This window comes from Geotrypetes seraphini, chromosome 5, assembly GCF_902459505.1.
Source record: "Geotrypetes seraphini chromosome 5, aGeoSer1.1, whole genome shotgun sequence".
Classification (NCBI taxonomy): Eukaryota; Metazoa; Chordata; class Amphibia; order Gymnophiona; family Dermophiidae; genus Geotrypetes; species Geotrypetes seraphini.
In genome coordinates, this window is record NC_047088.1 from 206,123,789 (window position 1) to 206,150,405 (window position 26,617).

At 43.1% G+C, this 26,617-nt stretch overlaps 1 protein-coding gene across 1 annotated transcript in view; it reads right to left on the reverse strand.

The window, feature by feature from the left end:
* Window positions 1–26,617, reverse strand: part of XIRP2 (xin actin binding repeat containing 2) — a 309,123-nt gene that overhangs the window by 18,507 nt on the left and 263,999 nt on the right. The window contains 5 exon segments of the mRNA XM_033944124.1: window positions 2–2,605; window positions 8,682–8,812; window positions 12,149–12,187; window positions 18,937–18,994; window positions 21,433–21,543. Of these exon segments, the coding sequence (XP_033800015.1) occupies window positions 2–2,605; window positions 8,682–8,812; window positions 12,149–12,187; window positions 18,937–18,994; window positions 21,433–21,543 (2,943 nt within the window).

The following is a 26,617-nucleotide window of genomic DNA, read 5'->3' on the forward strand; positions in this document are numbered from 1 at the left end:
GGTCATTTTCATTATCTGTTTGGTTTTCTTTTATTTCATCAATAGACTTGTTTTCAAAAAGCCATCGGCAAGTTAAAACATTTCCTTTTTGTATGTCTTCTTGTTGCATTGATCTTATCTTTTTAAATACCTCCTCTGAACTAGAATTTATGGCATCTAAAGATTGATTCTCAAATATATATTTCATGGAAGAAACATCCCCTGACTGAATATCTAGTTCTACAACTCTTTTGATGTCCTTACTTTCTTCTCCTTTTATGTTTTCCAGCTTTTCAGTCTCAAAAAGAAAGCAGGTCATTTGGACATCACTTCCCTGAATATCTTCCTGATCCACAGTGTGCAGTTTTATTGTCTTCTCAGAATCGTCACATATTGCATCAAGAGGCTGGGTTTCAAAGAGCCAAGTGCATTTTTTAACATCTCCCTTATGAATTTCTTCATTGTCTGTTTTCATCGCTTCTTTATCATAGAGTGTCTCCATTGGCTGTGTTTCAAACAGCCATTTGCACATCTTTACATCCCCCTTCAAAATCTCTGAGGTCTGTTCTGTTTTGCTTTCTTCATCATCTATATTACTGAAGTATTTAATAGCATCAAGAGGTTGGGTTTCAAATAACCATTTGGCTGTTTTTACATCTCCAGACTGTATTTCTTCCGCAGATATTCCTTTAATTACTTGATATCTCTGAATACTTTCGTCAAATTGGTCAATGGGCCTTGTTTCAAACATCCATCTACATGTTCTTACATCGCCTCTCAAAACTTCTTCTTGTCGAATTGTTTTAATTTCGTGATACTTTCCAAGACTATCTTCAATTGCATATAATGGAGTAGTTTCAAAAATGTTTTTATTTAACTTCACAACACCACTAGTAACATCTTCTACCTGAATTTTATGTGAATCATCACATTTACTTAGATCTAATGTTTCGAACATGTGTTTGCAGCTGCTTACATCCCCCTTGTCAATTTCTTCAAGTTCTACAGTTTTTATGTATTCTTTTCTTTCCTCTCTAATCTGTTCAATAGGTTTAGTCTCAAAAATCCATCTTTGGTGTCTGACATCACCCTTCTCTTCTTCTGTAGTAACTATTCTCTGTAGCTCACCAACTTCTAGGTTATCCTTTAAGGCATCTATTGGTACTGTTTCAAATAAGTGTCTGGCAGTGCTGACATCACCTCCTATTATTTCCTCAGCTGGCAAAGGCTTCATATTAGCATCATCTTTTAGAAGATGAAATGGCTGAGTCTCAAAAATCCAACATTTCTGATAAACATCAGCTCCTAGAATTTCTTCTTTTTGAGTAGTAGATATTTCTTCGCTTTCTTTAATGGTATCTAAAGGTTGTGTTTCAAACAACCACTTTGTCTTACCAACACCACCTTTTACATTTTCTTCCATAGAGATCCCACGAACTACTTTAACTTCTATTGAATCCTGATTAATCATATCCAAGGGTTGTGTTTCAAACTGCCAGCGTGCTGTTCTAACATCTCCTTTTTCAATGTCTTCTCGACAAACAGTTTTAATTTCAAGCACTTGGCCTGAACTGTCTCTAATGACGTATAGTGGCTCAGATTCAAAGCGTTTAACAGTTCTTTTCACACCTCCTTTGATCTCTTTCAGTTCTGATCTGAGCTGTAGTAAATTAATTTCATCTGTAGAATAAAGTTGTTTAAGCTTGTCAAAATGCTGAGTTTCGAACAAGTACTTCACATTTTTTACATCACCACCAGTAATCTCTTCAGTACAGGTTTCATTTGAGGCCTGCTCTTTGTCTAAGTACATTTTATTCATTGAATCTAATGGCTGAGTTTCAAACAACCACGTGGCTGTTCGGACATCTCCCCTGGCCAATTCAGGAGCTTTTTCTGCATTTTCAGAAGAATCAGCAGATTGTCCACCAAGAATATCTATAGGTTGGGTTTCAAACATCCATGTAGTATATTTAACATCTCCACCTGCAATGATTTCTTTATCTGCAATGCTTTTGATGTTACTTTCAGCTGGAGATTCATCTTTGATTGAATCCAAAGGCTGATTTTCAAAGATCCATCTCATTGACTGTACCTCACCTTTCAGAATTTCATCCCATTCGAGATATTCTCTTTCTGGGCTCATACATTTATTTGGACTATGACCAGTATTTTCAAATACATATTTAGCTTGTTGTACATCTCCTGATAACGAATCAGTTATTTCATCTTTACTAGTTACAATATTGGAAACCTCATTAAAGTAATAATTTTCTAAATTTTTTCTTACTTCTGGATGGATATGTTTATATAATCTTTTTAACTCATACAAATTTCTTTGCTTTGAATACACATCTTTTGGGATGGCAGACTTTTCTGCAGAGTTAGATGTTTCTGGGGACTGGGAATATTCTGCCTTTCTTGGTGTCGCTTGTAATAAATCTGGTGGTGGAGGAGGAAATTCTTCCATGCTTCCAAAGTTAGTGGAGTTGACATAATGTGAACTAGAAACAGCAGCTGCGCTGTCTGTTTTTCTTGTTATGGTTGTTTCACGGATCCTCTCTGCCAAATCAGTGGCAGTGGAAGTAATTACAGCAGGCCATTCATTTTCTTGACATTCATGTGTAATCTTTAAAGGACAAAATCATATTATTACAAATTTACAAGAAAAAGGTTTATGAGACTACAGCATGTCTATTATTTATGAAAAATGGATGTGCTTTTCTGATACATCCTACTGCATACTAGCAACTTATTTTATTTAATATCTACAGCATTTTAACTTAATGGTTCTGAAACACTGTATATGATAATGCTTCGGGGCCCTTTCACTAAGTTTCCTCTTGAAGGATGAGCCCTAGTGGTACTACTGTAAGACTACCTATAGGGATAATGGTCATTTTGGCACCTGGAGCACTCTCAGGTAGAATCAGAGGGTCTAATCCTACCCATTTCTGATGCCCACTACTGAAGACCCCAGGGTAAGTCCCAGAGGAGTGGCACATTTTGGGAAACAGCTTGCGTTTGGGGGTAGGATTTTGGATAGGGGGCATCGTTTCAATCTGAGGGGTGGGCTGCATATGCCTTTCGGCGCTATAGCAATGATAAGTAGTAGTAGTAGTGATATCTGGAAAGTGTCAGTTACTGGAGGAATGTTTGTGGGTATCAGGAGAATAAGCTACCAGAAGGCTATTGTGGGGGTGTCAGGATGACTATGACTTAGACTTTGTTCCTCCTGTGCAACTAAACACACTGAGCAACTACTGTTCTTCAACAGATTTTGTCGGTTGCTGTGGATTCTGACATTTCCCAGATGATGCCAATGGTTTTCAGTTCTTCTTTAAATACTGAGTATCAGGTCTTTAGTGGTCTGCACCTGCCACCCTGAGGAATTATAGAAACATAGAAACATAGAAGATGACGGCAGATAAGGGCCATAGCCCATCAGGTCTGCCCACTCTACTGACCCACCCCCAAGTCTACTATCCTAGGGATCCTACTCCTGGTGACAGGTTCCCTTGGCTTAACCCTCTAAGGGATCCCACATGGGCATCCCATTTGCTCTTAAATTCTTGCACGTTGTTTGCCTCAATCACCTGCACCGGAAGCTCGTTCCAAGGATCAACCACTCTCTCGGTGAAGAAATATTTCCTGGTGTCGCCATGAAATTTCTCGCCCTTGAGTTTGAGCGGATGCCCTCTTGTGGCTGAGGATCCTTTGAGATAGAGAATCTCTTCTTCCATCTCGATACGGTCGGTAATATACTTAAACGTCTCGATTATGTCTCCTCTCTCCCTACGTTCCTCGAGTGAGTACAGCCGCAAATTTTTCAGCCTTTCCCTCGTACGATAGATTCTTGAGCCCCGAGACCATCCTGGTGGCCATCCGTTGCACAGACTCTACTCTCAGCACATCTTTTCGGTAGTGTGGCCTCCAGAATTGCACACAGTTTTCCAAATGAGGCCTCACCATGGTTCTGTATAATGGCATTATGACTTCATGCTTCCGGCTGACGAAACTCCTGCGGATGCAACCTAACAACTGTCTTGCCTTAGATGAAGCCTTCTCCACATGATCAGCAGTTTTCATGTCTGCGCTGATAATCACTCCCAAGTCCCGTTCTGCTGAAGTTCTAGCTAAGGTCTCATCATTCAAGGTGTAAGTTCTGCACGGATTTCTGCTGCTGAGGTGCATGATCTTGCATTTCTTAGTGTTGAAGCCCAGCTGCCAGGTCGAGGACCAAAGCTCCAACAAATGTAGGTCCTTTGTCATACTATCGGGTGAATTGCCATCTCTCACTATATTGCATAGTTTGGTGTCGTCAGCGAATAACGTTACCTTACCTTGAAGCCCCTGAGTTAGGTCACCTATGAATATGTTGAAAAGGAGCGGGCCCAAGACTGAGCCCTGCGGTAATCCACTGGTCACCTCCGATGTTTTATAGAGGGTATCGTTAACTACCACCCTCTGAAGTCTGCCACTCAGCCAGTCATTGACCCATGTAGTTAGTGTTTCTCCCAGCCCCATTGATTTCATCTTGCTCAACAGCCTGCGATGCGGGACACTATCGAAAGCTTTGCTGAAGTCTAGGTATGCGACGTCCACGGTTTCTCCCAAGTCTTACTGTTCTTGGAATGTGCTGTTACAGTATACCCAAAACATGACCACAAAGCTGTTAATCGTGCATTCTGTCACTAGCTCTTCCAATTTGTGTGAGCTACTCCATTTGCAAGAGCTCTTTATTGGGACTGTAATCATGGTTTAAGCAGGCAGGAGGGACTTCTGTTCACTTATAAACCGTGCTGATGTGGGCCAGATGCCAATATCATAAGAACATAAGCAGTGCCTCTGCTGGGTCAGACCAGAGGTCATCACGCCAGCAGTCCACTCATGAGGGAACCATCAGGTCTAGGACCTGTATAGTAATCCTCTATCTGTACCCTTCTATCCCCTTTTCTCCCTTCTATCCCCTTTTCTTTCAGGAAATTATCTAATCCCTGCCTTGAGCCCCAAAACCGTACTCTGTCCTATCACACCCTCTGGAAGTGCATTCCAGGTGTCCACCCACCCTTTGGGTGAAGAAGAACTTCCTAGCATTGGTTCTGAATCTGTCCCCTCTTAATTTTTCCAAATACCCTCTCGTTCTTGCAGTTTTCGAACGTTTGAAGAATCTGTTCTTCTCCATTTTCTCCATGCCCTTCATGATCTTGTAAGTCTATATCATGTCCCCTCTAATTCTCGCTTCTCAAGGGAAAAGAGCCCCAGTTTCTCTAATCTTTCAGCATACCTTTTATCAATCATGTCGCTCTTTTCTGAACCCTCTCAAGTATCGCCATATCCTTCTTAAGATACGGTGACCAATATTGGACGCGCAGGACCCCATATGCGGGCACACCATCGTCCAATACAACGGCAGGATAACTTCTTTTGTTCTGGTTGTAATACCTTTCTTGATAGTACCGAGCATTCTATTCGCCTTCTTAGAGGCTGCTGCGCACTGTGCCGATGGCTTCATTGTGTTGTCCACTATTACCCCCAAGTCCTTTTCTTGGGTACTTTCACCCATTACCAGCCCTCCCATCGTATAGCTGTACTTCGGGTTTCTGTTTCCTACATGTAAGACTTTACATTTCTCTACATTAAACTTCATCTGCCATCTCGTCACCCCACTCTTCTAGTTTGTTCAGGTCCCTTTGTAAATCTTCACAGTCCTCTTTACATAAGAACATAAGAATTGCCAACTCCGGATCAGACCTTAGGTCCATCAAGTGCGGCAATCCGCACACGCGGAGGCCCCGCCAGGTGTACCCTGGCATAGATTTAGGCCCCATATCACTCTATGCAACTCCACTAAATAGTTTGGTGTTGTCTGCAAATTTTATTACTTTGCACTTCGTCCCTGTTTCTAGATCATTTATAAATACATTGAACAGCAGCTGTCCGAGTACCGACCCCTGCGGAACACCACTCGTGACCTTCCTCCAGTCCGAGTAGTGGCCCTTCACTCCTACCCTTTGCTTTCTACCTGCCAACCAATTTTTGATCCGTCTATATACGTCTCCTTCCACCCCATGGTTCTTCAGTTTCCATAGTAGGCGTTCATGGGGTACCTTGTCAAAGGCTTTTTGGAAATCTAAGTATACGATGTCTAAGGGGTCCCCTTTGTCCATCCGAGAGAGCCCTTTGTCCATCAGAGAGAGCTCCAAAGCCAATGCAGGCAGCAGGTTCATCACTACTCGTGTCAAAGTTAAAAAGGTACAGGGAAGGGGCGTCTGTGGCAAGGGGGGGGCGGGGAATAGGGCGGGAGAGGGGCACCACTGCCCTGGGCGCCGGGTACCCTCGCTACGCCACACTTGCGTGTGGTAAGTGACTGACCTGTGTGGTAAATGCAGGGCATGTATCCTGGATTTACTACACAGGCTTTGCACTTACTATGCACTAATTAACTCAACTAACACACGATAAGTGCAAAACTTACTGCACTTTAATAAAAGGGCTTCATACAAATATTTGTACTTTTTTTATTTTATAGGAACTGTTCGTATTTTGCAAAATATGGAATACTGTATTCCTTTACTTTTGCTTCTTTCAAATTGCTTTAAAAGTAGGATATATTATTTAGAAAAGAAAATAATAGGAAAATATACAGTATATAAAATTTATAGCGAGCATACAGCAAGCAAAGGAAAAGCTGTATAATAAAGATATGACATACATTTGAATGTTTAATTGAGGAGGATAGAATTTTCATGTGAAATGAGATGATAGAAACTCATGATAAAAGAGCTCAGGTTTCTTTTTATTAGATCCTATTCACTATATGGATTGCTGTCTTTACTATATGTTATAATGTAAAATACACAGAAAGCATTTAATTTTCCTGTCGGGCAAATTATACTGAATCTGTCTTTCCAGTATCAGTATCAGGGTAGAAGGTAACTCAAAGGACATACGAGTATAAAAATACATGTAGAGGGTAGTTTTACAGCAGGTCATTTTGAAGTTGAGGCCAAGTAAGCACAAATTCTACTGAAATTGTGTATTAAGGGCTCCTTTTACAAAGGCGCGTTAGCAGTTTAACGTGCATAATAGTGCGCGCTAAACTGCCGGCCGCACTAGCCGCTACCGCCTCCTCTTGAGCAGGCGGTAGTTTTCCGGCTAGCGCGGGGGTTAACGCGTGATTAAAAGTCACGCACGATAAAGCCGCTAACGTGGCTTCGTAAAAGGAGCCCTAAATGAACCCTTGTTTGTCTTATTCCAATGTACCCTCATTATCTAATCTGACCAAGATAGTTTCATCTCTGAAATCTTCTTCCCCCCATCTGGGTCTTTTTCAAAGTATAAAAGTCCATTAAGAGCCTATTATTTTCTATGGCCCTCAGCCTGGACTCTCCTCCTTGATCTTACTTCTGTCACTCTTCTTACGATTGGATTGTTAAATGGGAAGGGGATGAAATTGAGGGTGCTATATTCCCCTGCTTTTTTTGTTATTTCCCATGCCCTACTATCCTTAGTTGTATTGTAAACCTTTCCTTTCCCGTTTACCTTCAAGTTTCTATATGTTTTTGTAATATCATAATTTTATTTATGCTGTTGTGAATGTCTTCCCTCCCTCTCGATTCATCTTGTAAACCTTTTACTACAGCACGCTAACTGATTTAGCGTGTGCTAAAGATTAGCACACGCTAAATGCTACGGCGCCCATTATATTCTATGGGCACCTTAGAATTTAGCACGTGCTAATTTTTAGCGCGCGCTAAATCAGTTAGCACGCCTTAGTAAAAGGACCCCTTAGATTTTACTATGTTTATATTTTTGGTATATCAAGCTGATCAACTTAACCTCTTACCTGCCCACATTTTACAACCTGTTCTCCAGCCTCCCCTTTCACTTTTCAACCAATGCTATCTGGTCTATCTATGGAAATTTCTCTGTTCCACAGAAACAAGCTGTGGTTCATCCCCACATTGAAGATCCTAAAGGTGACCTCTTCTCAGTTAACAATTACAGGCCCATTTTCAAACTTATTGTTTGTGTCCAAATCTGTGGCAACTCAACTCTATGATACCTTGAGCAAACAAGTACACCCCGTCCACATCAAACTGGCTTTCGGCCTCAACACTCAACTTGAGCAGATTCTTCTCAGACTCACTAATGTTAAAATGATTCTAGATAGTTAGCCATTCAATATTGCTTCAATGTCTTAAAGAGCTGCAAATTTCTAGTACTGCCTTGGCTTGGTTTAATTTCAGTCTCAGAGAATGCAGAGTGGAGCATGGACAGTTCTAGAACCTATCCAGTTAGCCTATATTTGCTATCCAATTAATACTGTCTTAATTCTGCTATCTGAATAATACTGTCCTAAGTTATCTACATGAGATCCAAATAGCAGACTGAAGATTGTCACTGTTCAGGTAAGTTTTGGTGCTGACCTTATCTGGATATTCAGTTCCAGCCACTATCCGGATAGTGGTGCAGAATATCCAGATATTCTTTGACCGCCACAGCCAATGTTTAACCAAAAACGAAGAAGGACACACAGTACAAATCACACAACAGAAAAGAAAAGCAATGTTTAAAAATATGCTGACTATAGCAGCTGAATTTTGAGCCACACGATTTTAATACCTTATTACAATTGCTTTCTAAATGATAGGAAATCAGAAGTCAAGGAAGACTCTTAAATATAAAAGAGGAATAATTACCTTTATTTGTTTCCCAGGTGAAAATATATCCCCATCAGAGTGAAGAACCTTCTCCTGTGCTGTCTTTTCAAACTGTTCTTTTAAACATTGTGCTGAAATATGTGGCGTTTTTCCATCAACAATTAAATCACCTATTATAGTACCAAAGCATGTTTTGTATTAATTTAGCTTTTAAAATATAGCCATAAAGAAATATAATTTCTGCATTGTTCATATGTGCAATCACACAACTTTTACAACTATGTACAGTAAGTACCGTATTTTCGCGGATATAACGCGCACCCGTGTAAAACGCGCACACGGGTATAGCGCGCAGAAATCACGATGATATGTATAAAAACTTTTGTATACCGCGCTCACGGGTATACCGCGCATGATGCCCGACGCTCCTTTCGCCTGCCCTGACTTTCCGTGCGCTGTCCCGACTCTCCGTTCACCCCCCCCTGACTTCCGTGCACTGCCCTGACTTTCCGTGCGCTGTCCCGACTCTCCGTTCACCCCCCCTGACTTTCCGTGCACTGTCCCCCCTTGAAGTCCTGTACCCCCTTGAAGGTCTGTCCCCATCCTGAAAGCCTGATGCCCCCCCGACGTCCGATACATCCCCCCCCCCCGGCAGGACCACTCGCACCCCCACCCCGAAGGACCGCCGACTCCCCAACAATATCGGGCCAGGAGGGAGCCCAAACCCTCCTGGCCACGGTGACCCCCTAACCCCACCCCGCACTACATTACGGGCAGGAGGGATCCCAGGCCCTCCTGCCCTCGACGCAAACCCCCCCCCCCCCAACCACCGCCCCCCCCCAAGAACCTCCGCCCGTCCCCCAGCCGACCCGCGCCCCCCCTGGCCGACCCCCACGACACCCCCACCCACCTTCCCCGTACCCTTGTGTAGTTGGGCCAGAAGGGAGCCCAAACCCTCCTGGCCACGGCGACCCCCTAACCCCACCCCGCACTACATTACGGGCAGGAGGGATCCCAGGCCCTCCTGCCCTCGACGCAAGCCTGGGATCCCTCCTGCCCGTAATGTAGTGCGGGGTGGGGTTAGGGGGTCGCCGTGGCCAGGAGGGTTTGGGCTCCCTTCTGGCCCAACTACACAAAGGTACGGGGAAGGCGGGTGGGGGTGTCGTGGGGGTCGGCCAGGGGGGTCGCGGGTCGGCTGGGGGGGCGGTTGGAGGTTCTTGGGGGGGGCGGTCGTTGGGGGGGGAGGGGGGTTTGCATCGAGGGCAGGAGGGCCTGGGATCCCTCCTGCCCGTAATGTAGTGCGGGGTGGGGTTAGGGGGTCGCCGTGGCCAGGAGGGTTTGGGCTCCCTTCTGGCCCGATATTGTCGGGAAGTCGGCGGTCCTTCGGGGTGGGGGTGCGAGTGGTCCTGCCGGGGGGGGGGGATGTATCGGACGTCGGGGGAGCCGGCGGGCAAGAGGGCTTGGGCTCCCTCTTGCTCCGATCGTGGATGCGGGTGCGGGTGGGAGCGCGTGCGAGCAGTCGTTCGGGGTGGGGGTGCGAGCGGTCCTGCGGGGGGGGTGAATCGGGCGTCGGGCGGGGTGGGAACTATGTTAAAAAACTTTTGTTTACCGCGCTCACACATATAACGCGCGAGGGGTATGCGCGGTACGTAAAAACGCGTATAACGCGCGCGTTATATCCGCGAAAATACGGTATATTATCACAAGCACTACGTTAAGTAAGCAAGTACTAAATACATAGGTATTGTCATGCTAAGCCAGACCAAAAAAATCCATCAAGCCAGCTCATGCCCCTCCCATGGCCACATCCCCTTTGCAGATGCACACTGCGAAATTTAGGTGTGCATGCTATAGAATAGGGCGTAGAGATGATCCATGCACAACTCCTAATTATTGCCAATTACCACCACCCCCTTTTTACAAAACTGTAGCGTGGTTTTTAGCGCCAGCTGTGGTGGTAACAGCTCCGATGCTCATAGGATTTCTATGAGCGTCAGAGTTATTACTGCCGTGGCTGGCTCTAAAAACTGTGCTACTGTTTTGTTAAAAGGGGAGGGGTTAAGTGTCTGTTAACACCAATTATTAATAATGCCTAATTAGCAAATAAGTTTGTGTGCCCAATTTTGGGCAATCTTTATAGAGTCCAGTGGTATCTGTATAAGAATTAAAAATCTACACACAGAGAAGGTTATACAGATAAGCTTGAGGAATGGTCTGAAGTATGGCAGCTAAGATTTAATGCTCTGGTGTATCGCTCTGTTAGTAGATTACTGCCTACTGTTTTTCATTCTCAAGCCTTTGAGAGGATTCATAACGATTCCTGATGAAGACACATGATTTGTCGAAACACTGACTATGTCGAGCTGAGCTGTAGTCCATTTTTTGTGATAATCCAATAAAGTTTGTCTGTTCCTAAGGAAGGACTATCCTTTCATCCTCACTTTTTTCTGCTTGTGCATCTACTAAGTGGGGTATGACGTTCCTGTTTCTTTTTGCCTGCATCTTGGTGCCAAGTTATAGAATCGCCTCCTGTATGTGTAGATTGCAAGGGCAATGGCTTGGTTGAACAAAATCTATACAGGTATTCCTCATTTCAGAAGGGGAATGCACATGCATGTCCCAAAATTCAATATGGATTTACAGCTGCTCCCTGGCATGTACAGATTTTAAAAAGTGCTTGTTTCAGCCAGACCTTTATAGGAGAGTTTAAGGGAGGTATCCTTCTTAATCCCCTACTATTCCCCCTCCAAACTGAAAATAAATGAAGACTGCAGCTTCTGTAGATAGCTAGTGTAGGGTACCAAAATGGCAGATATACAGTACATGTGTAAGTGCTGACATGTACATATGTAAGATTTGACATTCCATGTGACATGTGTGAGTTGCCATGCTTTCTAGTACATAATTCTGCTGCACATGCTGTCACATGCACGTGCATTCCTTCATATATTGTGTAAAAGGCTCCATATAAGTCATATTTTTCTAAAATACTACTGGAATTGTACATGTTCCAACCAGGTCATATCCATTTCAGTTTCTATATTCTATCTAAACGGGTCTTTATGTGCATTTGGTTTAGTTTATTAGTAAACTTTTTCTGACCATATTTCATAGGCAAATAAGCAAAGTGGTTTACAGGCAATCAATTGCTAAAGGGGAAAATACAGAATATAGGGCAATATCACAGTCATAGTAAAAATATAATGATATATGACAGTGCACTATTCACAGCTCCTGGGCACAACCCTAGAGCCACATCAGAGTTGGCCCTCATTTGCCTGCTGAAAGAAAGAGGTTTTTAGATCTGTGGTTAGTGTAGCAGCCTTAGAATCTAGGGAACTGGGTTCGATTCCCACAGCAGCAAATTTTAACTCTGGGCAAGTCACTTAACCCTCCATTGGACCAAGTACAAAATAAGTACCTGACTATAATACGAGTGTAAACCACTTTGATTGTAACCACAGAAAGGCAGTATATCAAGTCCTATCCTCTTTCCTTTCCCTTACCTGTTTTGATCTTTGGAAAGGAAGATTCAGTCTTGAAGTCTATAGAAATTGAATTTCAAAGATAGGGGATAAGATAAAGAAAAGCAGTGCAGTGAGTAATCTCTTATCACATCAGGGAGAGAGCAGCAAGTGATAACAGATGCCAACTTGAAATAATAGCACCAGCGGCAGGGCTGGTAAGTGATGAATAAACTAAACAAGTAGAGTGGTGTAATACTACAGAGTCCTGTGTATGAGAATTGACATTTTAAATATGATACAGCATGAAAAGGCAGCCAGTGCTGATCAATAAGGCAGATAACATGGTCTGGCATAAAAGCATACTACAATAGCATTGTGTGCCGAATCCCATTATCAAGTTCATTGTAATAATCAAGCTGTTTGAGCAACAGTACATGAGTTAACATCTTAACTCCCAGAAAAGATCGAAGGGGAGGATTCTCAAAACGTGCCATGCCTTTAACGATGATCGCTAAACCTGCAGCCGTTATAGCATGGCAGTATTTTACCGGCCAATTATCAGACCGGCTCCCCGTGGTCTTTTCCGAGATTCCTGGCATGGCAGACTCCGATTCGGCCATGCACATGTTTTACAACGAGGTCATAAATATTAAAGTGGTAGTAAAATGGGCTCATCAGTATTTAAAGGAGCACTCCGGGTGATTCTCTATCATCGTCGGGCAATTCCCCATGCGTGGCGCCGGCTTTTGACAACCAATAACTACCAGCTGGTCCAGGGTTGCTGGTACTATGGAAAGCACGTCTCAAGCATTTGTTTCTGGCTGTGGCTCATCATAATATTTAAAAATAATATGCCATTCATGTAAATTATAGTCATTTTGGGGGAAAGAAAGATCTCAAAAGCACGCTTCTCGAGCATTTGCATTAAAGGAATATCTTATGTGCACTTGTTGAAAGCTGAAGCTTGCACTTCCCCTCCTTTTCCTTCCCTTTCATTCAATTGTGCTGACACGCCTATGATTGACATGAGATGATATTTGTTGGTAGTTCTCCGCCCCTCATATGATGTGTGCATATATTGTTCTCCAATAAGGCATGCACACGATGTGTATGCCTACGGCATAGCTTTTCCCGGCACATGTGTACATGTACGCCTACTGTGGTCTATTCTGCGCATGAGCCAATCACTATCACTAACAACTCATTTCATGTACATTTGGCGACCCTCCGTGAGCCTCCACAAATCTCATTTGCATGTGCAATTTTTCGAGAACAACCCATCTTTTTGAAATTGCTACATTTACAGCTGCAACAGTGGCCCATCGGATTTTATCGCCAATATTAGAAAATCTTCCTCTGAGAGTCTGAATTTGTCTAACAATAAGGAAACAGGCTCTGGTAACAATGGAACCCTGTTTTTCCAAGTTTGTTTGTTTCTACCCCGTTGATCAAGATTAAAGTCTGGGTAGCTTACATTCTAAAAGTAATAACAATAGACTGTCAGGGGAAGAAGGGATGCACTACAGTGTTCGATAGGAAAGCACGATGGGAGAGCACAGAAGGATGGGGTTGTGCAATCCAGACCAATGCCCTCAAGAACAGAAACAAAATATTGGAGATTAATAGGGGAGCAAGAAAAGGGGAAAGCACAAAGGTCACTAATCTACCAATGATCTCCACAGATTCAGATGGATTATTTATCGTAAGGGGAGTGATAGGGTGAAGTAAAAATCAGGTTTTTACTGCATCTTAATATACCATGGGAATGAATAACCTGTGGTATCCCAGTACCGTGTGTTAGTCCCTTCTGCTGCTTGTGATCAACTTTGTAGGCAGCGTTATTTTTTCCATCCTAGAAACTGTGCCCAGTGCTCCTGAGTTGCTTATTAAAGGAGTCAGGCTGAACTATTTCAACCCAAGCCTCCCTTAGCAGAACTCAGCCCCCCCCCCTCCAGATAGCACCCCCCAACTCAAATCCCACCCCCATATGCCCCCTCCCGATGGATTCCCCCCCCCCCCAATGCCTGCATCTTCTGCCTAGTCTTCCCAACCCCTCTCATACACCCCCTGCCCTAGTTTGCAAATCCCTGGATGTCAGAGAATGTTGTGCAGAGGAAGAAGACTCAATGATGACCTTGAAGGACATGGTACGTCTTTCTGCTATCTATTATCATCACAAGCCTGAGTTCCCATTCTTTTCTCTTTGATTGTTCATTTCTTGCCAAAATTAATCTTGTGGGTGACTTTAATTTTTGCATTGATGACCCTGCAGTCTCTTTGCTGCCAATACTTATTCTGTTCTTGGCTCGTACAGTCAGTTTCTGCTAATTTATCAATTCTGGTGACCTCATAATCAGAACTTCATCTACCTCTACTCTCTACTCTGTATCTTCTGGCATTTAATGCTTTCTGTTTGGTGAAAACATAGGCCAGGTCTTTTCCAGGAGTAGTTTCAATACTGTGAAATCCATTCCCAGTAGAAATGCAAGCTATTACAAAATATATAGTATTCCATCAAATGTTAGAAACTTGGCTTTCTGTTAGTTGTTAGCTTTGCTGGCTCGGGTATACCCAAGGAATTGACTATGGTCCTGTATTTTGTAAGGCTGGGGAACTGAGTGGGGTTGGAAATGTATGAGATAATTTATATAGTAATTAGATTTAAGTGACTTTGAATTGCTTTAAGCATTGTACTTTTTAAATTATATTTATGTAAGGAACAACTGCTTGTTGTCCACTGCTCTGTGCAATTTAAGTCCTTAAATTAAAGTCCCGCATAATATAATTAATTTTAATTTTATTTTTATCTTCCCATTTCTCTTTTCAGTAAACCAACTCAAATAAGTCTTTTTACTAAGCTGCAATAAGGGCTAGTGTGCGCTTATCACAGCTTAAAATAAATTGATGTGGGATGTGCTTGGGCATCCCGCAGTAATTTTATGATCTACACATGCAAATTGTATGCTAAAACATTTGCTATTTTTCACAGAAGGGGCATGTCTGGGGATGGAGAGTGACAATTTCTGTGCTAATCATTTAGCGCAAATATATTACCACACGCTAACAGAATCAGTGTGTGAGCTCTTAGGCTAGATGCACTAAAGTCAGCGATTGTCGGTACACCTATTTTCACAGCTTTAGCGATGATCGCTCTTAACGACCCAATACACAAAACAGCCCGTCACGTGTTTTTTCCCGCGATTCCCCATTTTCCGATCCGGCCATGCAAATTAGCAGAAACCCCATGCAAAATAGCCAAGTGATTGATGCACTAACATCGCTGGGCTGTTTCAAATGTGTAAATGTGTAACTGTGTTACTGACAGGTCTGTCTGTTTTGGGGGGTTTTTTTCTTTTTTTTTTTTTTTCAATGGCACAGATATTTTGTATGTTACATTAATTAATTAACTAATTAATTAAGTTTTACGTTCCATCCTCGCAGGAAAGCTGGCACAGAATGAGATACAAGTTCACATGGCAGGACATTGTCTGACAAAGATGGTAAAACATAGTTAACAAAGAGGGGCATTTTTGAAAAAAATGTCTAAGTCCAACTTGGACGTTTCCAGCTGAACGTCCAAAGTTGGAGGATCAAAAATTGCCACTTTCGAATGACAAACTGCTGGATGTACCTATTTATTATACTGCTGTATAAACTTATCAATATTTTGCATTAACCCTTCCAGAGAAAACTTGGAATTTCCTAGCTTGGGTGTTGATATTTATAATATCCTTTGGGCTTCATTCAGCAGGATTCTTTTTTCAGGCAGTTAATTTGAGATGACTCAGTCTCTTTCTGACCATAAACAGGATCTTGTATATTTCAGATCATGCTGATCTTAGTTCATTCATGCACAAATGTTTATCAATAGAAAATTAAGACTTTTATTATATAGTCAATGTTGCATCAGCTTATTCTGCTATAGAAACAATGCGCATCGACTAGAACATTTATATATTGTTTAAACTATATCAGACCATTATTCAAAAGCATGTATACAGTCAGCTGTTGCACTGATTACATAAATGCTTTTTAAACAAAAACAAGTCAGGACCACTTATCCATAGAACTTTGGTTGTTTATTCAGAAAACAACCAGTTATAATTATTTAAAAAGAAAAGTGGCTTGAAGTGGCATGAGAATGGGCTGATATCCAGAATAAGTTACTTATGTGTTCACTGACGGGTGATGAACATATAACTTGCTTATCTATATACAGTATTTTTTAAACCTAGAGGTGTAAAAGCTCAAAAGGCCTCCAGTAGATGGTAAAGATATATAAAGGAGTTCCCCCCCAACGGGAGCACCAATAGTTCTAAGTATAGTGGGGGGGGGGGCCCCACACACACTCCCTTGGAGTGCTTTAAAATACTGTTTAAATCCAGTGCGCTGATGTCCTGCGTGCCATTGTCGGCACACGTTTGTCTCGTGCACTTTTGACCCATCACCGTTTCAGTTCTAAGTAAAGTGGAGGGGTTCCCGCCCACACAACCCCCCTCTCGGAGCACTTTAAAATACTGTCTAAATCCAGCACGCTGATGTCCCGTGCGCGATTGTCAGCGCGCTATTATTGGCGCGTGTTTGTCTCACGTGCTTTAGACCCATCACCCTTTCAGTTCTAAGTAAAGTGGGGGGTTTCCCGCCCACACCTCCCCCCTCGGAGCACTTTAAAATACTGTCTAAATCCAGCGCTGATGTCCTGCGTGCCATTGTCAGCGTGCCATTATTGGCATGCGTTTGTCTTGCGCGCTTTTGACCCATCACCCTTTTATTAACAGGAACACTAAATAAAGAAGACTCTGTTCCTAAAATCATAAATAGTCTATTATTCACAAGGACAATAAATAAGGAGGACTCAATACAGCAAGAAAGCCTGCGTCAGAAGTCTACATAAACCTTTATTTAAAATCCTGAGCACATATGGAACACAAATAGAACAGCCACAAAATACTCTGTATTACCTGAAACTGGGAAGAAGCAGTGTTTGATTTTAGGAAAAGAGTCTTTTTTATTCAATATTCCTGCAAATAAAAGACTCCTCTTTTATATAACTTTACCATCGACCGGAGGCCTTTTGAGCTTTTACACCTCACTTCTTTGACTTGACCATGAGGTTCCTTCTTCTGTTTCTTTCCTATTTTCAAAACCTATATAGATAGGACTCCGTTCTATAAATGGTGTCTAAATTTGGGTACCAAAAAATGCAATAAGCACTATATAGCACTCACAGTTGGGCACCATTTATAGATTAGCACTTAGTATGGGGATCCTTGCCCAATTGTGTGCACGAGGATTTACACCAACTGAACTCTGGTATAAATTCCTATGCCTAGATTAGGCATAGATCCCCTGAATTCTATGACACTCCTAGAAACACGCCTGACCCACCCCGTGCCTCTCCCATGGCCATGCCTCCTTTTTGGATCTATGTGGACAGTGGTGTAAGAGGGTGAGAGGCACTCAGGGCAGTGGCGCCCCTTCCCTGCCCTCGTCTCTGCCCTCCCCCCCCCTGCTCCTTCCCCAATCCCACTCCTCTTCTCTTTCCCTGTTCCTCTAATTGAAGTTGATGCTTGTGACAGTCTACAAGGTGCTCCTCGCGACCCTGTTGGCTCTCCCTCTGACGTCACTTCCTATGTGTGACACCCAGAAGTGACATCAGTGGGAGAGCCGATGGGGTCATTTAGAGCAAGTTGTTGACCGTTGTGAACAACAACTTCAATTAGAGGTATGGAGGAAGGGAAGAGGGCGCCTGCAAGGAGGGGAGGAATGGGAAGAAGATGGGGGGCAGAGAGGAGGAGGGGTGCTAGCACCCCTACCAACATGGTGCCCAGGGCAGACAGCCCCCCTTGCCCCTTCCCTTACTACGCCACTGCGTGTGGAAAACTTTAGGTGCATATCTTTATAGAATAGTGACTATAACGATACAAGTATAAATTCCAATTATTGTCTATCAGCATCAATTAGCACCTAATTATCAGTACTTATTGGTGCATTAAGCAATTAAATTGTGCGCACAATTTGGTTGTGTACCCAAATTTATGCTTGCAAATTTGAGTGCTATATATAGAATTAAGAGGATAATGCTGGACGTTCAGGAGCCTTTTTACTAAGCCTAAGAAATAGCTTAATATCTCTAGCCTGTATCTAGTTTGGCCATCAAAAAAAGGTTTGTTCATATTTGTTTAATTTCTAGCCATGTGCTAATGTTAGCATTAGCATGCTGTCATTTAAAAAAAAAAAAAAATTAGTACGGGAGCATTTACCACCTCCTGTTTAGGAGGCACTAAGGGCTCCCTAGTTATGGACACGTTAATCATTTAACACCCCCCTTTTACGAAACCATTTTAGGCTTTTTTATCGCCGGCCGCAGTAGTGTTAGCTCCAATGCTCATTGAAATTCTATGAGCGTTGGAGCTAATACTGCCGCTGGTGATAAAAAAGCCTAATGCGGCTTCGTATGGGGTGGGGATTAGTGCAGTAGTGACATCAGTGAGCTAGCTGATTAATTAATCCACACCCGTTATCTACCCCTGTCACGTCCCCTCCGAAAAAATGTTGCATGCTTACTGCATGCAAATGATAAAACTAATGCAGAACACTTTAGCATGCCCCATTTTAGGCCATTTTTTCTGCATATTGGGGGGAAGGTAGATAAATAACTTAAACATTTAAGTGCTAATGTACAAATAACAGACATTACTTTAAATAGATATGAAGTCCACTTGATATATATTTGAGCCTAATGAAAATTCATTCAACTTTAAGCATGTATCTTTATATATTTAAAGTTTACATTGGCCACTATAAGTTAAAGTGCTAATTCTTACCTGATTCTTCAATTACTTGCATGTTTGTATTGTAAGTCATTTCTTCATGGACAGATACCTGGATTAATAGCAATAAGTGATTAAAAAATTTTCAACAAACCAGGTGACCCAAGCCAATCAGTTCTGCTTTTACATTTTGAGATCGTAATGAAAAGAACCCGAAGAGGAATAGTACAGAAATACCTTAAGAAGAAAAATCTCCCCAATCCAATTCTAGAATGGCAAGAAGCGGAACAATCTTACATAATAGTAAAAAGTAATTACAACTTAATATAATATTAGTGATGGGCGGGTCCTCAGTTTACACAGCTGCTTGGGGAAACCTCCCTCAAAGCACTGCTGCCACAATAATGCACCCAAAAGGGTATCACTTGTGAAACATCTCTGGACCCCTCCTGTGAATTAAGTGAAACTCAAATCAAAGTGCACAAAAATCGTGCTAAGTGAAGATTCATTCCGCTGCTCCCGTCCAAAGAAGGGTAGAACAGCGGCCACAGTTGTAAAAATGTAATTAGCCTATGCTAGAATAGCAAAAATTCAGAAGTCACAATTTCGCTGTAAAGAAGAACTAGAGAGCAGTATTGATCTGCTAAAATGCAGTCAAGAAATGCTGAAAATCAAATACGCAAACGCTGAGTCCACATGATCCGCATGCAGTATAAATCTCAGTCCAACGGGGCTCCATTTCAAAGGTTAGACCCCCCTTCATCAGGAACTTTGCACTGTGCAAAATTCCTGACAAAGTTTGTTAGGCTTAGGAGGTACTTGGCTTGAAGAAGTTGAGAAACACTGGCCTAGTATGTGCTAACAGGATTATGTTTCAATGGCCATGCCATGCCCACGTCATTCCCTTTTCCAGGAAAATTCCCTTAACGCGTGCCCTAACGAGTATATTACCGCAGAACGTCATAAAGCGGTCATGCAGTAACCCTGATAGCGCACGCTAAAGACTTAATGCTCTTCAGTAAACCTACCCCTAAAGTTTAGTCAAAGCTTGCTGCCAGCTGAAAATCAGGCAAATGCAAAAGGGTATATACATGGGCAGGGCATAGATGTACAAAGGTAACTTATAGAATATTATACATTGTGATATGCAGGGTATGCCAGCTAGGGTTGGTCCTAGTCCAAAGCCGGTGGCTAGGACAGGTAATTCCCTTCCTCATCAGTTTAAACCCCAAGGTAGCTTTTTGCCTGACATTTCCTCTAATTCCAGCAGAGGGAGTGTGGGGGTAGAATTCCAGACTTCCCCTCCCCCTTTCCTGCCCAAGGCTTCCAACCGGAAATGCTTTTCAGCTGGGGAGGTTGGGCGGGGCTGTAAACTCCTGAACCTAAGGTCTGAACGGTTAGTAAGGGAGAAGGAGGGCTGGGGAGGAGAAAACCATTCCCATGAACAGTCCCCTCTGGCTAGCTCAGGACTAGGAGCTCTGCAGAACCCTCAATGGCCTGAAGGTATGGAGCTTGGAGAAGCCGATGCTGTTCTGTCTCCAAGTTGCTCTGAAAGTCCACAGGCCATGGAATTGGGAGTTGAACCAACCCTGGAAGAACAACCCATGGATATAAACGTCTCCAAAGCAGTGCCTTGCCTGCCTGACTAAGAGGTACAGCAATTCAATTTGACTTTGGGGATACTGAATTGTTTTGGACTTTTTCTTTTGTTTGTTTTGCCAGTGTGGTGGGGGGAATTTTGCCCCACGTTTGAGGTGGGATTGAGGGCTCTTTATGTGGCATATTACAGCACGTGGAGCACACCACCTGGCCAGCCTTACTAACGGCTAAAATAGTGCAGTGCCGTGACACTGCTCCTTTTTGAACAAACTTCGTTTTTTTTCAAAGACAAAAAGACTGTTTGTGTTTTCCTGCTTATTGCAGCAAAGAACTTTAAAGCTAAGACTCAGGAGTACAGAGTTTTTCTTTTACTTTCTTTTGGCTGTTTGGATTTAAGACTTTACAATATGTGACAACAACATTAAGGCTGTTTTTCTTTCTTTTGGGAAAGCTTCTTGATTTATTTAAAGAATCCTGAACAAAGTGTGTTGGCATTTTCCTGTTGTGGAACTTAATAAATCCAGTCCGGATTTTCATTCTGACTCCTCTGACTTTTTAGGTGAAAATCCTTAATCGCTAAGTGTGTATCCTGACATTCCTTGTGTATCCTACCTCAGGTCACAAGGGTATAATTACTGTCCCAGCAATCCTGGGCCGCTTGCCCTAAGAGTGCTGGTGACAACATATAAAGTGCAACATTTAGGCATGTGCATTTACACCTGCCATGTCAAAATCCAAGGTCCACATGCTTTTACAGAATAGTGTGTAGTGTCCACCATTTCATGTGCATTTTATTGCTTAAATGTTGGTAACCTATACAGAATTGCCTCCTATGGAAGTTTATCTGAACTTGGTGGAGTAGGGATTGAATGGCCTGTTATTAATTAATTATTAAATTACCCTCACAATCAAAATATCAAATAGTGGTTAATTGGAATGGTCATTATATACCTGTTCTGCTTCAGAAACAGAAATGTTGCAGGTTGTCACAGCTGCCTGCTCATTTTTCTTCAATTCCTGTGTACTTTTTTTAACTGTCACCTCACTGCTACTTTTGCCTTCCTAAACAATAAAAACACAGAAAGCATTTAAATGAATTACTTGCAGCTGAAGTTAACATGATAAAGCTGTTATTAATTCTCATATTATCTTGATTTCAGTAACAGTTAATAAATCACATACTTTGCATAAGGTAATAAGACAGGCAATGGTAAGAGGCAAGATTTAGGAAGTAATTCTATGAATTGGTGTGTAGACATTCGTGCCACGTATGCATGCCATAGGTGCCATCGGTAGTGGGCTTGAATGTACAGTACAAGGTAGTGTCTAAGAGCTATAGAGCGTAAAAAAAAAAAAAAAAAATCTAAGTCTGCTTTGGGCCTAAGTCGCTAGTCGCCCAAAGTCAGAAACGTCCAAAGTCCATTCTCGAAAAATGCATCCAAAATATTTTTTTTGCCAAGAATCGTCTACTTGTACGTCCAGCCGTTTGATCGTCCAGACGTCTAAGTCATCTATCTTTATACCCTATTCTCGTCCAAAAAATCGTCCAAGTTAAAACGCCTAGAACAAGACCTTTTGGATGTGGGAGGAACCAGCAAAGTGATGGACTGGGCACCCAGACATGGCAAAACAGTAGTGGGGCAACTAACAGGGCCCTGCTGTGAACTTCACAAAAAGGGTGCCACACTAACATTTCACCACAACTCCTGGACGCAGGTATGTTCTTTTTATTCTGATTTTTATGGTGGTGGTGGTGGTGCGGTCAGTGATCACTGGGGGAATGTGTGTGGGTCTTTACTTTGTCCCTGCAGTGGTTATCTGGTCACTTTTGATACCTTCTGGGCACTTAAACCTGTTATTAAACCATCTAAGTCACAACGTAAAGTTCCATCTAGGAAGTCTCATTGAGCTTTCGATTATCGCTGCATGACGACTAAGTCTGGATCGGCCCATACCACTTCCATCGGCCCATACTACTTCCCGCCCTAACCACTCCTTCAAAAATGCCCCTTTTCTCTCTGGGCGTACAGCAGCACTGAAAACGCCTAAGCTGTTTTTAGATACGTCTAAAACCTGTTTTGATTATCGGCACTTGGACTACCTGTCTTTTTGATCGTCCAACTGCCGATTTAGGCAGGTTTTTAGATGTATTTTCATTTCGATTATGCACCTCATAGATTATGCAACTGCAAGGGGTGTATACATGAGTGGTGAGCCATGAGCAAGTCTTCAAGTAATGCGCCTAATTTTATACACCTGTCATTGATATGCTGAAAGTGGTTGCAACTAAACTGAAGTGCATCCATGTTGACTTACACTAGTATTCTATAATAGCACCAGTGCACCTAAAGAGAGGCGCCAATTTATAGACCTGCATCTTTAAGTTGTGGAGGAAAAGCTCAGAAAGCAGCTTCATCACTTCTTATCCAGAGTCAGCGTCAGAGGTGTTCTGTACTATCCTATGTCTTCCAGGCAGGGATGGACTGACAGTGATCTGGAGCCCCAGGCAATAAGGGTCATGGGCCCCTAACAATCTATCAAAAGTGATTAAACTAGATAAAGGCTACTGGAGTGTGAACCCCTTACTGCTGTGGGCCTTCCGGCATTGCCCTATTGTTTTATTGGTCAGTCTGCCCCTGCTTACAAACAATCTGAAGGGAAGGATGGGGTGAACCTGAAGCAGACAGAGCAAGCTGTTCCCCCTAATACAGCTCCTATTTTCTTACTACCTCTCCTCCCCTCCTGTTCTGCAGAGACCAGGAGAGGAGGGGGTGATCCTGATGCAGACACTGCAAAGAACATATACAGAAAGTGAGTGAATGACCCAAGTTTGAAACTAATGAGCAGCAATGGCAGAGATCTTGAGGACTGATATTTCTGCTAGCAAGTTTCAAATCTGTGCCAATCCAGCCCCTTTATACAGGGCTTACTTTTTAGCAGAACCTAGAACAGCATTCCATCTTCTACCTTCTGTGCCCAGAAGGAGTGGAACAGAGCTAGCAGTGGAAATCAGTTCTGGCTCCTCCATGGAAATGCAGAAGAGCAGCCAGTGGCTGAGGGTCATTTCTTAGGGTTACCAGATTTTTTTTCACGGAGAAGTCCAGACATATGGCCCTACCTTGTTCTGCCCTCCAGCCCTGCCTTAAACTGCCTCCTGCCCCGCCCCCATAACCTCATCTTTCTTTTACGACCTCAGGGCCTTGTCTGGAGGGCCTCCAAGCATGCGCGGATGCATGTGACATCATCCACGCATACTCAGAGAACCTCCAGATTTGGCCGGGAGGTCGGAGCTATCCAAAACCAAGACAAACTACCGGGTTTTGGAAAATCTATCCGGGCACCCAGACAGTCCTGTAAAAAGAGGACATGTCTGGGTTTTCTCAGACATCTGGTAACCCTATTATTTGTGGCTCTCTAACTCCCAAGTCCCACAGGAAGCAGAGCCAGAAGTGATGGAGCTTCCTACACTGAAATGGGAGCAGCCACAAGGCCTTTATTTATGCACAATTCTTCCACACAGTTGAGAAAACTGTGAGGGAGAACAGAAAAAGTAAAAAAAACTAAGAGGTCCAAGTCAAGATTAAGGTATAGGCACTGGCATAGTATGGAAAGGCCCGGGGTGTGGTGGGGTGGGGACAGACTGTCCTGGGTGCCATATTGGAAGGAGTGCCAGCACCTCTCTTCTTCTCCCCTAGTACCTGTTCAAATCTTCAAAAGCTGCGAGCAGCATCTCTTATCCACTGCTTGCACCAACCTTATCCTTCGCACTGTTATCCTTATCTCTGTTTGTGGAGACCAGAAAGAGACACCAGAGAGAAGGATGAGGCTAACGTGAGCAGCAGGTAAGAAATGCTGTTCACGGTTGCTGAAGATTTGAAGAGATACAGGGGAGGGCCACGGGAAAGAATGAATAGTGGGATGCACAGCATGGTTATTGCTATGGGAGCACATAGTGCAATGATGCCAGGCACCTTCGCCCTGGGTGCAAACCTCCCTTGCTCTGCCACTGGGTATAGGCAAACTTAGAGATTGAATGTTGAAAAGGGTCCCTATTGTATAAGAACATATGAACATAAGCAATGCCTCCGCTGGGTCAGACCTGAGGTCCATCATGCCCAGCAGTCCGCTCACGCGGCGGCCCAACAGGTCCAGGACCTGTGCAGTAAACCTCTATCTATACCCTTCTATCCCCTTTTCCAGCAGGAAATTGTCCAATCCTTTCTTAAACCCAAGTACTGTACTCTGACCTATAACGTCCTCTGGAAGTGCATTCCAGGTATCCACCACACGTTGGGTAAAGAAGAACTTCCTAGCATTAGTTTTGAATCTGTCCCCTTTCAACTTTTCCGAATGTCCTCTTGTTTTTTTATTTTCTGAAAGTTTGAAGAATCTGTCCTTCTCTACTCTCTCTATGCCCTTCAAGATCTTATAAGTCTCTATCATATCCCCTCTAAGTCTCCTCTTCTCCAGGGAAAAGACACCCAGTTTCTCCAATCTCTCAGCGTATGAGAGGTTTTCCATCCCTTTTATCAAACGTGCCGCTCTCCTCTGAACCCTCTCGAGTAACACCATATCTTTCTTAAGGTACAGCGACCAATACTGGACGCAGTATTCCAGATGCGGGCGCACCATCGCCCGATACAATGGCAGGATAACTTCTACCGTCCTTGTTGTAATACCCTTCTTGATTATGCCTAGCATTCTATTTGCTTTCTTAGCGGCCGCTGCACACTGTGCCGTCGGCTTCATTGTCATGTCCACCATTACCCCCAAGTCCCTTTCTTGGCTACTCTCATTCAATAATATCTCTCCCATTGTATAGTTGTACCTCGGGTTTCCGCTTCCCACATGCAATACTTTACATTTCTCAATGTTGAACTTCATCTGCCATCTCGCCGCCCATTCCCCCAGTTTGTTCAAGTCCCTTTGCAATTCTTCACATTCCTCTTTAGTCCCAGCTCCACTAAATAGTTTTGTATCATCCGCAAATTTTATTATCTCACACTTCGTGCCTGTTTCTAGATCATTTATGAATATATTAAATAGCAGCGGCCCGAGCACCGAGCCCTGCGGAACACCACTCGTGACCCTCATCCAGTCCGAGTAGTGGCCCTTTACCCCTACCCTCTGTTTCCTACCCGCCAACCAGTTTCTGATCCATCTATGTATGTCTCCGTCCACTCCATGGTTCTTCAGTTTCCGGAGTAGACGCTCGTGAGGCACCTTGTCAAAGGCTTTTTGGAAATCAAGGTATATGATGTCTATGGGGTCTCCTCTGTCCATCCGTTGGTTAATTCCTTCAAAGAAGTGCAATAAGTTCTTTAGGCATGATCTCCCCCTGCAGAAACCATGTTGGATTGTTATCAGAAGTTCGTTTCTTTCCAAATGTTCATCGATGTGTTCTTTAATCAGTGCTTCCGCCATTTTCCCCGGAACCGAGGTCAGACTCACTGGTCTGTAGTTTCCCGGGTCACCTCTTGATCCCTTTTTAAAGATGGGCGTGACGTTGGCTATCTTCCAATCCTCTGGGATCACGCCTGTTTTCAAGGATAGGTTGCAAATTTGCTGCAGTAGTTCCGCTATCTCTTCCTTTAATTCCTTCAGAACCCTTGGATGGATTCCGTCCGGACCCGGGAATTTGTCAGTTTTAAGTTTTTCTATCTGCCTGTGTACATCATCAAGGCTCACTTCCATGGATGTTAATTTTTCTGCTTGATTTCCATTGAAGTTTTGCTCAGGTTCTGGTATGTTGGTTGTGTCTTCGTTTGTAAATACAGACGAGAAGAACATGTTGAGTCTTTCTGCGACTTCTTTCTCCTCCTTCACCGCTCCCTTCCTGTCTCCTTCGTCCAGCGGTCCTACCTCCTCCCTAGCTGGCTTTTTCCCTTTAACATATCTGAAGAATGGTTTGAAATTTCGTGCCTCCCTGGCTAGCCTCTCTTCATACTCTCTTTTGGCTTTTCGAACCACACGGTGACATTCTTTTTGATACTTCCTGTGCTCCTTCTGGTTCCCTTCAGTTTTGTCCTTTTTCCATTTCCTGAATGAATTTTTCTTATTGCCTATCGCTTCCTTCACTATTTTAGTCATCCATATCGGGTCTTTTGTTCGACTCTTTTTGCACCCCTTTCTGAAT